The sequence below is a fragment of the Plasmodium berghei genome (assembly GCF_900002375.2).
Source record: "Plasmodium berghei ANKA genome assembly, chromosome: 13".
NCBI lineage: Eukaryota > Apicomplexa > Aconoidasida > Haemosporida > Plasmodiidae > Plasmodium > Plasmodium berghei.
This window is the reverse complement of record NC_036171.2, coordinates 1,880,277-1,894,813: the sequence shown is the minus strand read 5'-3', so window position 1 is coordinate 1,894,813 and position 14,537 is coordinate 1,880,277. Positions and strand designations below refer to the sequence as shown.

The 14,537-nt window shown below is 22.1% G+C and overlaps 5 protein-coding genes across 5 annotated transcripts; 4 read left to right on the top strand and 1 right to left on the bottom strand.

The window, feature by feature from the left end:
* Positions 1 to 1,458: 1,458 nt before the first annotated feature.
* PBANKA_1349200 (MSP7-like protein) lies at positions 1,459 to 2,313 on the top strand (the record flags this gene model as incomplete). The annotated part of the gene is made up of 1 exon (XM_034567121.1): positions 1,459 to 2,313. One exon carries the CDS (start codon positions 1,459 to 1,461, stop codon positions 2,311 to 2,313), a length of 855 nt encoding a protein of 284 aa, XP_034423649.1.
* A 1,842-nt stretch (positions 2,314 to 4,155) lies between these two features.
* On the top strand, positions 4,156 to 5,163 carry PBANKA_1349100 (MSP7-like protein; the record flags this gene model as incomplete). The annotated part of the gene is made up of 1 exon (XM_034567120.1): positions 4,156 to 5,163. One exon carries the CDS (start codon positions 4,156 to 4,158, stop codon positions 5,161 to 5,163), a length of 1,008 nt encoding a protein of 335 aa, XP_034423648.1.
* Positions 5,164 to 6,010: 847 nt separating this feature from the next.
* PBANKA_1349000 (MSP7-like protein) lies at positions 6,011 to 7,036 on the top strand (the record flags this gene model as incomplete). Its single annotated transcript, XM_034567118.1, has 1 exon — positions 6,011 to 7,036. One exon carries the CDS (start codon positions 6,011 to 6,013, stop codon positions 7,034 to 7,036), a length of 1,026 nt encoding a protein of 341 aa, XP_034423647.1.
* A 586-nt stretch (positions 7,037 to 7,622) lies between these two features.
* On the bottom strand, positions 7,623 to 9,152 carry PBANKA_1348900 (chaperone binding protein, putative; the record flags this gene model as incomplete). The annotated part of the gene is made up of 1 exon (XM_034567117.1): positions 7,623 to 9,152. The coding sequence occupies one exon, from the start codon at positions 9,150 to 9,152 to the stop codon at positions 7,623 to 7,625; it is 1,530 nt and encodes a 509-aa protein (XP_034423646.1).
* A 2,294-nt stretch (positions 9,153 to 11,446) lies between these two features.
* Positions 11,447 to 14,104, top strand: PBANKA_1348800 (conserved protein, unknown function; the record flags this gene model as incomplete). Its single annotated transcript, XM_034567116.1, has 1 exon — positions 11,447 to 14,104. One exon carries the CDS (start codon positions 11,447 to 11,449, stop codon positions 14,102 to 14,104), a length of 2,658 nt encoding a protein of 885 aa, XP_034423645.1.
* Positions 14,105 to 14,537: the final 433 nt, after the last annotated feature.

Here is a 14,537-nt window from a genome sequence, read left to right as displayed (position 1 = left end):
ATAAATATATATATATATATAAGCGGCTAAAAAAAGGGTAATTTTATCTTTTTTTTATATTTTTTCTAATTCTTGTCGATTTTATTCATCCTTTCCATATATACATATTCAATACATTACCATAATTTTATAATTAATTATTATAATGTATAAAATAATAGGATTTTATTATGGGCGCTATATTTTAATTAGATCAAATATTTTTTGTTAAATTTATTATTTAAAAAATAGAGAGAAAAAAAGATGAAGAAATGATACTACATTATAACTATACAAAATATTGTCATCAGCATTGTTGGTTATATATGAAGAAATCATATTTATTTTAAGAGATACAATAAAAAAAAAATTAATATATATATGGATTAACATACAAATTTATATATCATTATATTATTCTAAATTTAAATAATTTTTCAAAATATTTTTATTTGATATATTGATAAAAATTACAATTAAAAATTTATTATATTCCTAAACAGGTTTAAACACGAAGAAAAGAAATAAAGTAACAAAGTATTGACTCTCAATACTAGGTATAAGGTACAGTAAAATATGTAAAATAATTCAATAACTTTTTTTTAATGTTATTTTCGAAAATCGGCCTTCTCATAAATAAATAAACAAATATATATATATATATATATATATATATATATATATATATATATATATATATATGTATGTGTGTTTGGTATATTATAACTTTCGTGAAGATATCACTTTTACAATTTTTACAAATATTCCAACTTTTTTTTATATATTATTCCCCTCATTATTTTATGATACGAATATCAAGTTATATTTTATAAGATAAGTAAATAATATACTAAAAAAAAATTTTTAGTATATAGGGCTTATGTTTCATATCATTTGCTCAATTTAGAACAATATATTATCAACCTCCCCCCCTTCCCCAAAAAAAAAATAATAAAATATACAAGTCTTTATTTTATGAAAATAGTGCAATAATCTAAAAAAAAATAAGTATTACTATTTTAAGCTATGTTTTGCACGCAAGTATTCATTAATTATGAAAAGAGGCTCGCAAAAAGAAATCACCAAATTATACTATAAGTGTGACATAATAAAAATATTATTACTATGCATATTTAAAAATTAGCATATTTTTGAAAAAAAATAATTATATATTTTTTAATTTTAAAAATAATAAAAAGAAATAATTACTATTTTGTGCACTTTTAAATCCTTATATTAAATTTTTCTTTAGAATTGTATAATTTCGTAGCTTGCATGAACAAACAAAAATAAAAATAAGTAAATAAAATTTATTAGCATTAAAATTTACAATCATTTATTTTATTATTTATATATTTATTATTTTATATTTTTAGTTTCTTCCTAGAAAATATACTATAAATTTAATTAATAAAAGCTAAAAAATATTTAAAATAACAATATAAAATATTATTTTTTTCTCAATTTTGTTAAAAAAAAATGAAAGTTAATAAATATCTTTCCCCTTTAGTAGTATTAGCCTTATATTCCGCTGTAGTTTGTGACTCATCAGATTCGACTATAAATATCAACAACATTGACATACCTAACGATTCAAATGACATAAGCAAAATCGATTCAAATGACATAAGCAAAATCGATTCAAATGACATAAGCAAAATCGATTCAAATGACATAAACAAAATCGATTCAAATGACATAAGCAAAATCGATTCAAATAATGATTTACCAAATGAAAAGATAAATAACGAATATGAGGGTGAAAATAATGAATGTAAATGTTGTGATAAAAAAAATTGTGATAATTCAAAATCAGAAAAGGAATGTTCATCTAATGATGAAGAAAATGAAACCTTAACAGATAATAATGACGAAACTGAACAAAATGAAGATGCAGAAAACAATGATATATATGATACAGAAGATGGTGTAATAAATATACTAAGCCCAAACTATACAAACGATTTTTATAACGCTGTTATTGCAAGTTTAAATGAAAATGATAAAAATGGAAATTATAAAAATAAATATGAAGATTTTAAAAATAAATATGATAATGTTATAGCTATTAATGAGAAAGAATTTGAAATATTCTCAAAATTAGTTGAAGTATTTATGAAAAATCATCATGATTTTAATTTAAATTCAAACTTTTTATATGAACTACTTACAAAAGCACTTTCGGATCAAAATTTTAAAACTGAATTTAAAGAATTTATGAATAATATGTATAATTTTGTTAAAAAAAATCAAGAAGGAAAAGTCATGACCGATAATGATAAAATGTACATGGCATTGTTTGAAAATGTTTTGTCCTTACTTAATTCTATGTAATTTAATATTTAAAAAATGTGAAAGGATACTTATGATTGCACCATTATTTATGTAATATTATTACAGTATTGTAAAACATTAGAATGCTGTAAACAATTTTGAATTAATATTTTATTTTTATTTTATACTATTCCTTTTTTATGTATTATGGATATCTATAATACTTCTTTAATTTTGTAATAATATTATTGTTAAAGTATTTTATTATATTTTATATTTTTTAATATCCTATACATCGTTTACATATAGTTCATTTTCGTTTCCCTATAAAAAGCGTATACGTTTATGATCGATTTAAAATATAATTTGTTTTTTCCGACATACCTCGAAACACATACATGTATATAAATACCATAGAAGTTAAGGATAGTCCTTTTAAAAACTAGTTAATTAAATATTTTAACAATTTTAAGATTTTTATTATAAACAAATTATTGTGGAACATTTAAAATGTAACTTAGTGATATGCTTATATTCACCAAGTATATTATTCCCAAAGAAAACAACTTGCTATGAATGGAAATTTTATGTCAATTATATATAAATTAATAAATGGTTATATACTAAGTTGCAAATATAAATTTGTTTAAACTAAATAATATGTCACAATTATTCCAATATATTTTTTTTCTTATGTATTGGTAATTCCAATTCCTCTTTTTTCACTTTCTATTTACACCTCTGTTATTTTGATATAAATTAGTAAAACAATAAAAACTGGGGCAAACATAATTAAATGCTTAAAAATTTTATTACTTTTTTAGTAACAAAAATTATGGCATATACATGTATATAAAGATAAGGTACAATAAAAAAATGAAACTTCTAAAATTGTCAATTCAATGAACAATGAAAAAATCAAAATCATTATTAGATATGTGTTGATTCAAAATAAAAAATTATATCAAGAAAAGAAGATTGCGGATACCGCATAAAAATGCACCTAAAATTATAGGCGAAGGTAAAACATTCGAAAGGGTGTGCTAGGGAATTCACCAAAAATAAAAAAATATATATTTTTCTAAAAATGTTATAATATAAAAATTGTAAAACTTGTGTATATTTTATAACATTTTTTTTCAATATTTAAAAAAATATAGTTCAAAAAGGAAACAGTTTTGAAATAAAAATTGTTAATAAATTAGAAAATAGTTTGTAATAAATAACTGGAGCAACATGCGGACATATAAAACATGATCGATTTTATTACAGTGTGGAACACACTTTAAAATTATAGCAAATGAAAACATGTTTTAATATATTTATTTTGCACTATTACTCATTTGTCTAAAAAATATGCACACATTATTATATGCATATGCACATAATTATTTTTATATTTACCTTTGCAACACCTGCTAGATTTAATCAGCAATTTGTCTGTTTTTTTTTCTTATATAAATAAGCATCAAATAGAAAAAAATATATATATTGTTAATTTAGACCATGTATAATGTTTAACTATGTAAATACAATTCCTTTATGTGAAAAAATTAAAGTTTATTTTTTATAAAAGGAAAAAATAACTGCATGGAGAAAATATGTTTTATTAGACAGATATAAATTATATGCATATACATAATTAAAAAAAAAAAAGTATGTCGACCCAATTTTATATAAATCTATAATTTTAAAAAAATTATAATATTTAAAATAGTCATATAAATTTTATTTTTGTTTATTATTATGTATTTAAATTTTTCATTAAATTTTTTTTTTATGTAGAATTATTTACATTATTATTTACATTTTATACAACCAATACATTTATATATTTTTATTGATATAAATATATTTGAATCTATTAATATACATACATACACACACATATATTTAGACAAAATGATGGCATATAAAAAGTTATGTTTTTTAGCTATTTTAGCATTATCTTTAAAAGCCGTGTCAGCTAATGATTATTCGAATAATGATGATAATGTTGATGATGAAAGTATATCTGATGTTATAAATATATTTAAAAATAAAAACCATGATTTATATAACAATCCTGAATATATTAGTGATATTAAAAAAAAATACCAATTATTAAAAAACCAAATTGATCAAATGAACAAATATGAAAAAGGAATGTCATCAGGAGATATTGCAAACATCCTTGAAGAGGAATATGATGAAGATTCAAATAATGACAAAATTGTTTTGGGTATGAGCGAGGACGATTTAGATAATTATGATGATTCCTTTTGGGGTCAAAGTGCAAACAAATTAACTCCAGTTCAAATGGGTTCAGATGCAAACGGTGCAACCCTCGTTGAGGCGAATGTCGAATCACAAGCAAGCGAAAGAAATCAAGGAAATGGAGAAACCGTCAGAAATGGTCAGAACGCAAATGATGGGGTTCAATTAGGTAGTAGTGGGCAAGGAAATGTTCAAAATCAAAGAAGTGATGGAATACAAGGGGGCAATAATGAAGTGCAAGCTGGTTCTGAATCTATCATAGAAAAAAACGCTTTCTTAGGCACAATTTTTGATGAGATTCTTAATGAACAAAATCACAATGAACAAGTGCATACTACCCAATACCATAGCAAATATAATTCTCTAAAAAGTGAATGCGATTTTGCTATGAATCTTGAGGAATATGCTATTGCAAAAAAAATTATTTCAAGTTACTTTAAAAGTGGAACCGCTGAAAACCCCATTTACTTATATGATATACTTATAAAATCATTAAATGATGAAGAATATAAAAAACATTTTAAAAATTTTATTTATGGTGTCTATAGTTTTGCTAAAAAATATAACTATTTAAGTGAATCCAGATTAGAAGAAGAAAATAACAATTTCATAGCCAGTGTATTAAAGGCCTTAGCTACAGTTGATCTTAAATAAATTATGTACACAGGAAATACATATAAAACAGTTTGTAATTTCATACTGTTTGCATATATATGCTCTTATTTAATATATTTTTTTATATTTGCTTATCAAACTAATACATAATGTAAGTGTGTGTATACACAATTGTATAAGAACGAATAATAAATATGTATTTAAAAAGTGTTTATCGTATCGCTCATGCGTTGCCGACAAGCCTTAATATACCAACATTTGTTTTAATAGTATAATTATATATTTTTTTTACAAAATTTTGAAAACAATTTTTAAAACTTGATTTAAAGCCATAAATATAAAAAATAATAAATAAAATTATTAAGCACCCAATGAAACATTGTTCGAAGTTTGTATTTTTCTTCGGTAACATTGGAAAACTCAATTTAATATGCTCTTTAAATGGATACTTAAAAAAAAATAATTTATTTTTATAAAACTCTCTAAAATTGTGCATACATTGATCATAAAAAATTAAAATATTTGTCGACCCCATAATTTTATATTTTTAGTCAAGTCGGATCTTTAATTTTCCATTTATATACAAGTGCATACACACACAAATGTGTAGTAAATATTGGGAATACGACCATACAATATTTTGTAAATCTGTTTTTTTAATGCGTCTAAAAAAATAAAAAATTTAAATAAACAAAAAATAAAAACTGGAAAAAAGTATATGGGGCAATAAGTTGTGTTTTTTTTGTTATTTTTAATTTAATATTATTTCAGTTCTGGTTATTTAAATGGTTATTCATATTTTAAAAAATTTTAGTTTATTAAAATAGTAATAGTTATTCTAGTATTTTAACTTTTGAACTTTATATATATATTTTTTTTTTTTAAAATGAAAGGGAAAATTGCATTATTAAGTTCCTTACTTCTGCTGAATTGGGTATTAAGCGAAAATATTGATACACCAGAAGATCAGATAAATGAATTAACTGAAAAATTAAACAAGTTTGAACAACAAATTTCATCTAATCAGGTTTCAGAAGATGCTGTTAGTGACGAAATTGCGGAATTAAAGATGAAAATTGATGAGTTGAAAAAGGAAAGCAAGGATTATGACAATGACGAAGTCGAAGGGAATGCCGAACCATCATCCGGAGAAGGTGCATCAGGTGCATCAGGCCCAGCAACCGGAGTATCCGGAGCAGGTGGAACCGGTGGAACAGATGGACAAAGTGTACAAAATGCACAAGTAGGGTCGGGTGGACAGATTGAAGCAGGTGGAGCAGGTGGAGCAGGTGGACAGGGTGTGGCAGGTGCACAAGGTGCACAAGGGGGGTCAAGTGGAGGCGGAGTTGAATCTCGGGTCGATCAACCAGCTTCGCCTAGCAGAAAGGCAAATGGTACAGGAATAAAATACCTGGACACTATTTACGATGAAATCCTTACTAATAGCGAAAATAAAAATTTAATCAACGACAATGAAAACCATAGTAAATATCGTGAGTTCAAAAAAAAATATGACAATTTTGCAATAACACCAAAAGAATCTGAAATAATAAAAGATTTACTAATAAAAATGTTTGTAACTAATTCTAATAATAAATTAAATGAATTGCTAGCTGTATTTAAAAAAGCTTTACATGATAACAAGTTTGCAGAAGAATTAAATAATTTAATATCTGGTATTTATGCATTTTCAAAAAGACACAATTATTTAGTAACTGAAAAAGAAGAATATAAAGAAAAATATGAAAAATTATATGAAAATATAAGCAAAATGTTCCAAACATCGTCTTTTCAAACACCACCTATCCAGACACCACCCAGTTCACCACCACCTGCTCCAGCATCCCCTCCAGAAGCATCCGCTCCAGCAGCATCCGTTCCAGCAGCATCCGTTCCAGCAGCATCCAGTTAATGTTTAATCGCTTATTTTCATTTATCTTATTCAACTACTTTGTTATAATTTAACATTTTTCATTTTATGAGGATAAATATAATAATCTATATTTTATCATACATTTTTTTCATTACAAATCATGAACTATTTTTAAAAGAAATTTATTAAGAAACCATTTCAAAGTCGCACCTTATTTATTTTATATTTTTTCATTTTTCTAATTAATTTATTTACTATTTTAAATATTTTTTGTATAAAATAGGAAAATATTTAATAACAATTTTTATAAGAAAAAGGGGGAAAATATATGTGCATGCATTTTTGTGAATAAGATACAAAAGTGGATGAATAAAAAAAATCAGTTCATCTATTCAATGTATAAATGTATGTGTATCGGTATATACATGTATATTGATGTGTAAACAAAAATGACAACATTCTGTTGGCCGAAGTGTGAATATATATAGCATAAATTGTATATAAAACTGGGAGGGATAAATTCCTCCTATTGTACACACACGTGCTCATGCATATATATTGGACATAATTAATAAATATATATAATAGAATTTTGCAAATTCTATAATATTAACATTTTTTGTTTTCACATTGTACTGTATTCCTCTGTAAATTTTTTAATTTGTGTTTCTATATCATTAACCACAAAACTATATATATTATCAAATAATTTATCAGGTATTTTTAATTTATCATTTTTTTTTATAAAAATATAATTTTTCCATGTTTTTCCAGCTTCTAATTCACTGGACAATTCTTTAATTTGCACAATAATTTTATGAACATGAAATTCAGGTAAGTTTATATAAAGGGATACATGCAAATTACAAGAAAATTCAAATATATGTCTTTTTGTTCCTCTTATAACAACAATTTGAGCTTCTGCTAATAAATCTTTAACTTCATTTATTTTAATTTTATTTAAATATTGTATAGGTAATATTTCTGGATAATTTAAATTTGTTAAATTAAATTCATTTTGATTATTTAGATTTAAATAGTCAGATTCTTCTGTATTTTTAAAACTAATATTTTTTAAATAATAATCTAATTTATTTTTTACCCATTTGGTCATATCTTTTTCTTCATAAGTTGTACCTCCTGAATTCCAAGATGAAATTGCTTTATTTGAATTTTTTTGAGAATTTAAATCAATGTCATTTGCTTCTTCAATTTTTCTTGGTATATTTTTTTCAAATAATTTTTTATCATCGTCTTTTATATCTTTTTTAAAATAACAATAACCCATTTTTTTTGTTTCATTAATTATTTTTTGATCTTCTTCATCTATTTCTAGATCAGATGAATTATGTGTTGTATTTGAAGAAATAGATTCATTTTTTTTATTATTTTGTTTTTTTTTATTGTTTTTTTCTCTTTCTTTTTCTCTTTCCATTTCTTTTTCTTTTTGTTTTTTTTTTTGTTCTTCATCTTCTTTTTTTCTTTTTTCATTTTCTTGAATTTCCCATTCTTCAAAATTTATAATTTCTTCATTATTTTCTTTTTTTTTTTTCATATCTTGTTCATATTTTTCTTTTTTTTTTTGTATTATTTCTTTTTCTCTATCTTCATATAATCCTGATGCTTTTTCAAAAATTTTAGAAAAAGCTTCTTTTTGTTTTTTATTATGCTCATTTTGTTTAATTATAACATTTTTTAATAATTTTTTTGCATCGATATTTTCAGGATAAATTTTCAAAAATTCATGAATTTTTTCTTTTGCAACATCGAAGCTACATCTATTAAATTCAATTTGACATAATCTAAACATACCTTTTTTATTTGTTTTATCAATGTTTAAAACTTTTGTTACATATTCATGTGCATCATTATACTTTTCCATGTTATAATAGCATATACTTAGGTTAAGAAATAAAGCTATTTCAAGTTCTTTTATTTTATCATTCTTATTTTCCATATCTTTTATATATTTTAAACCTGCTTTATATTTATTAATACCATTTTCATAATCTTTATTTTTAAAATCATTGTTTCCATCCAATTTTGCATCAAGCGCATTTTTTATCCTTTCATCAAAACTCATATTCTTTATTTTCTCGTTTAATTCTTTTTCATGTTCTTCTCCTTTTTTCTTTTCCTCTTCTGTACACACCATTTTCCAAATAAATAAATAATATGTGATAAAAAAAATATTATGTGTATGTATAAATATATCAGTAGCTAATCCTGATATCAAATGTATGAATATCCATACACTTTAAAACTAGCATATACCTTTCTATAAAAAAGTATATATATATGTACCACTATTATACCTTCAAATATTATAAAGTTTAATTATTTTTTTGCTTTTTTTTTTATTTTCTTAATTTTAATCACAAATTAATTTTGAATTTCTCATAGAATATGTACTAATACATATAATTTTATGTATAGGCTTATAAATTATAACAATAATAATAATAAAATAATAATATTGTATATCATAAAAAAATATATATCTACATTCCGTAATTTGAAAGAGGTTTTAATTATATATATTTAAATTAATTTTAAGGTTTATACGGAAATATTTTTTAATTACTGTACTCGTTAATTATCTTTATATAATATATTTTTTATAGAATGCCTATATATTGCCAGCTATCGTATATATATACATATATTTTTTTTTTTATTTAAATGATACAAAGCATAATATATAATATAATGTATATTATATATGTATAGCATAATTTATATTATATACTATATATGCATATGCATATGCGTATGCAAGTATGTACTATTGCATACTTAAAATGAATCGTATATATAATTAATATTTATAATAGATGTTTATATATATTTCCAATTTTTTACAAACAAATAACATTATATATGATTATGTTTTCTTAATTTTGCCACATATACTATTATATTAATATCTCGTTGAGGGGAAAAAAAAGATCTTTTATTATTGAAAAGGAGAAAAAAAAAATTTTGAAAAAGTTATAAAACTTAAAAAATGGAAAATGTTACATGTAACAAGTTATACTTAATAATATATTTTTTATGCACTTTTCATTTATGTTATTTTAAAATATGATCAATAATTTGTCCATTTTTTTTATTTGTTTTACACAGTAGAAATGTCATATATATACCAGTATTACATATGTTATTAATTGTGTTATCATTTTGAAAAAAAAAAATATTATAAGCCTTTTGTATAAGAGAGTTTTACATTTAGCTTTATTTATAAAGTTTTTTTTTTAAATATAAAAATTATCAATATTTTATATGATCAAAATAAACAAAGAAACATAAAAGTATTAGAAATAAGCCTAAGAAATTCGAAAAAAATATTATCTTTATTTAATGAAAACATAAGTTTTAAGAAAACGCTTTTTTTCGAAAAATTGTTCACGGTTGGCTATTCATGTATATGTGTGTAATTAGTTATTTGTTCCAGTTTTGTGTGCCTTTTTTCAATTTTGTGTTTCTTTTTTCAAATTTTATTTCTTTTTCAAATTTGTGTATTCCTTTTCTTTACTAGTAAGCCGCGAAAAATTAGTCCCTAAGCTATAAGTATGAAATCACGTTTTATTTATTATGATATTTTTTTTGTATTAAAAAGGAAATGCTAATGGGAAAACATTTTTTTCAAATTTTGTCTACTAAAATTGTGATAAGAATGTGTATTTTTTTATATAAGGTTTGTGTGCTCGCATAATATTTTATGCATTTTTTAATTATTAAATATATGTGATTATAGTTTGTGCTTAAATGTGAAAAATATAAAAAATAAAAACTCCATTTTTCATTGATTAATTTTACATATATACAAAAATGTAAAAGGATTTAAATTTTGTTCGTATTAAAATAATGAAAAAGTATGAAAAATGAATATATGTTTTCTTTAATTATAATAATTATTTTATGCGTCCAAAAGTTTTTTCACCTTTTATTTCCTTTAGTTTTCACCATAGCTTAAATTGTTAAATTATATTCTTTTATTATGATTATATAGTACTATTTTATAAACATTTCAAAAAATATTAATGCAAAAAAAGTAAAAAAAACTATATTAATAATATGCATGTATCCTCTTCTTTGTGAAGAAAATTAAAATATATGTTCGAGTATGTGTGGGATTTGCTGCATTATAATTACACACAAAAACATTTAAGAGAAATGAGCAAATAACAAAACCAACATATAATATGCATTTTATTTATCCTTTAAACGTGGATATATAGGTAATATGCAAATAAGAGTTGCAAATGCTGCTTGTTCTTAATATTATATTTCCAAAATAAAACGAGATAAATATTATTGCAAAGTTTACTTATTATTACCCAAGAAGGTTATATTAAGTAGGAATATTTAACCAAGTTTTTTTTTTTTTTTTTTTTTTTACAAGCATATAATTATTCTAAAAGGAAATAGTTTTTTTTTATAAAAAAAATGAACAATATGTTGGATAGTTTAAATCTAGAAAATATAGCCAATGTTAAAATAAAGGCATATAAAAATACTAATATTTATAATGATATACAAACAAATGGCGAAAATCAAGAAGATAACTATTATGATGTATATATATTAACTTATATAAAACATATCGTTAGAATAAAAGCAAATTTAGCTTTACATGGAGGGTTATATAGTAATTATTTTGAGAAATATGAAGAAGAGTCTATTTCAAATATTATGTTTAACAATTTATTAAGCAAAGATGAAAAAAAAAAAAAAGAAGTTACAGATAAAAAGGATGCTAATTCTGATGTATCTCCAAAAAGTGAAGCAAAAAACGACTTAAATTTCAATATTAAAGAATTGCTAAATAAATTAATTAAATCTTATAAAATTCGAGAAAACAAAATTTTTTTAATAACAGGCATGTTAGGGTGTGGAAAAACAACTTGTGTAAATTTAGCAATTGAATATTTCAATAAATTTTTACAAATTGAAAAAAATATAAAAGATAAAAATCAAGCTAAAAAAAATGTCTTATTTATATCAGATCAAGAACATTCATGGAATAAAAAAATATATAAAAAAACACCATATACAACTAAAAATTACCAAAATGATTATTCAACAAGTTATGAAACTGGTTCTTCTTTATCATCCCCTAAAAAAATTAAAATAAATTTTGATGAACCATTATTTAATTTTACACCTAAAAAAAAAAAAAATCAAAAAAATGAAACACTATACAATAAACAAGAAAGATTAAAAAATGCAAAATTAAAACAAAAATATTCTGAGAATAATAACACTAATTTACTTAATCAAAATATCGAACAAATTAATGATAACATTAAAAATTTATTTGAAAATAATGATTTATCTCCTTTAAGAAAGAATACTAATATAAGAAATAAAATTCAATTTGAAGAAATGTTTAAAGAACACACTAAAGATAATGAAAATAATACAGACACAAATAATAGTCATAATTCTGATGAATATGAATGGAATACTAACGAATATGAAAATGAAGATAACGAAAATGATTCAGGGTTTAATCGAAAGTATCGAAAAATTGTTGACGAAATTCAAAAAGAAGAAAAAGAAGAAAGGTTTTTATATATTATTCGAATTAGTGCATATTTATATAAAGATGATTTGCAATGTATCAAATCTATATATTCACAATTATACAATTATATAGAAACAGATGAAAAAATGCCAACAAATTTATTATTAAACGATTATATTATAAGGTTAGAAGAATTATTAGTAAAAATAAATGATGAAAAAAAACAAACAATATTAATTATTGAAAATGTAGAAAAATTTTGTTTACAAAATAAACAAAATCTATTATACACACTTTTCGATCTTTTACATAAAAAAAGTATATGTATTAATATAATTTGTTTAACTAATGTTCTTGATATAACTCAAACATTAGAAAAAAGAATAAAATCGAGATTTACATTTGAAATGATATATATATCTCCTATTTTAAATATTGAAGAAATTACAAAATTAGTTTATAAAGTTTTATATGTTAATTTAGATGATTTTCATCTTATAAAAAAATATTATTCAGTTTATTTTTCATATTCTGATCTAATTAAAATTCAAAAATTTCTTCAAATTTATAATTCTACTATACAAAAAGAAATAGCTAATACTAAGCTCTTAAATCAATGGTCCTATGATATTAATTATGGCCTTGATATTAGACATATATATCACACATGTGTTGATGCTATTTTATCTATATGTGAATATAAACATATTTTAAATGGTAATCTAAATGTGTTTGAAAATAATACTATTTTAGATCCAACTCCTTTAAAAAAAATGTTATCAAATAATTCAAAATCCAACAATAATCAAAACAATTATTTTATTCATGACCAAGAAAAAGATAATGATTTTTTTTATCGTGAACAAGCAAATGATAATACAAATTTTGAAAATATAAATTCAGAAAAATTGGGATTTTTTTCAAAACATAAAAAAAGTAATCTTGAATATTTAAAAGAAAGACCATGTAAATTGGATTGCACACCAATTAAACGAAATTTTAATGATTATGAAAAATTTGATGATAATGAAAATATAGAAAATCATGAAAATAACTTTCATTTCAATATGGATTTAGACATGAGCCCACGCAAACTTAAAGAAAATATAAAATTAAAAAATAATGTTGAAAGTTATTATATACTAAATAATGTACAATCAAAGTTTATTAGAAGACATTATATTAAAAAAGTTTTACGAGATTTATGCTCAATCGAGTATATGATTTTGTGTGCATTTACCCGATTATATAAAAAAGAAATATTACCAAAAACTTTATATGTAATTATATTAGAAATTAACAAATTTAAACAAGCATATCCACAAGAACAAATTGTTGGTTTTTCTTTGGATGCATATAGAAGATCTTTTTTTAGGCTTGTCGATTTAGATATTATTATTTTATCATCTTATTCATTAAATCATTTAAATATAAAAAATTTTAGTAACGATTCCTTTGGATTACATGAACCTACTAAATTTCCATGCTACGATATATTTTTAGAAAATATCGAAACATATAATTTAAACCACAATTTGATTCAATGGGTTAAGCACACAACTGAAGTTATGCAATAATTACTCAAATATTATTGGAAAATTCAAATATTTGAAATATATTAATAAAACAGTCATTTTATATACTATGCACTTTGTGTATATACACATATTTTTTGTATTATTTATTCAACCCCTTTTTATGTTTACTTTTTTTTCTTATTTCGAAATTTACTAAATTTTTCATGCACACACAAATTTGTTAACTCTTTTAGCTATGACTATCCATAGAAATTAAACTTATTTGTATATTACTATATGTCTTCACCGTTTTACTTTTTCGTCGCTTTTATTTTAATTTCGATTTTATTTTGCATGGGGATACCAACCTAACATTTGAGAAACCATTTCGTAAATTTAAAATTTGGGGTTTATACCTTAAACCGTTTTTTTTTTTCAGCCGTGGCTAGCTTATTTGTGGAGCGATTTAAAAAATGTTAATATGAAACAACTT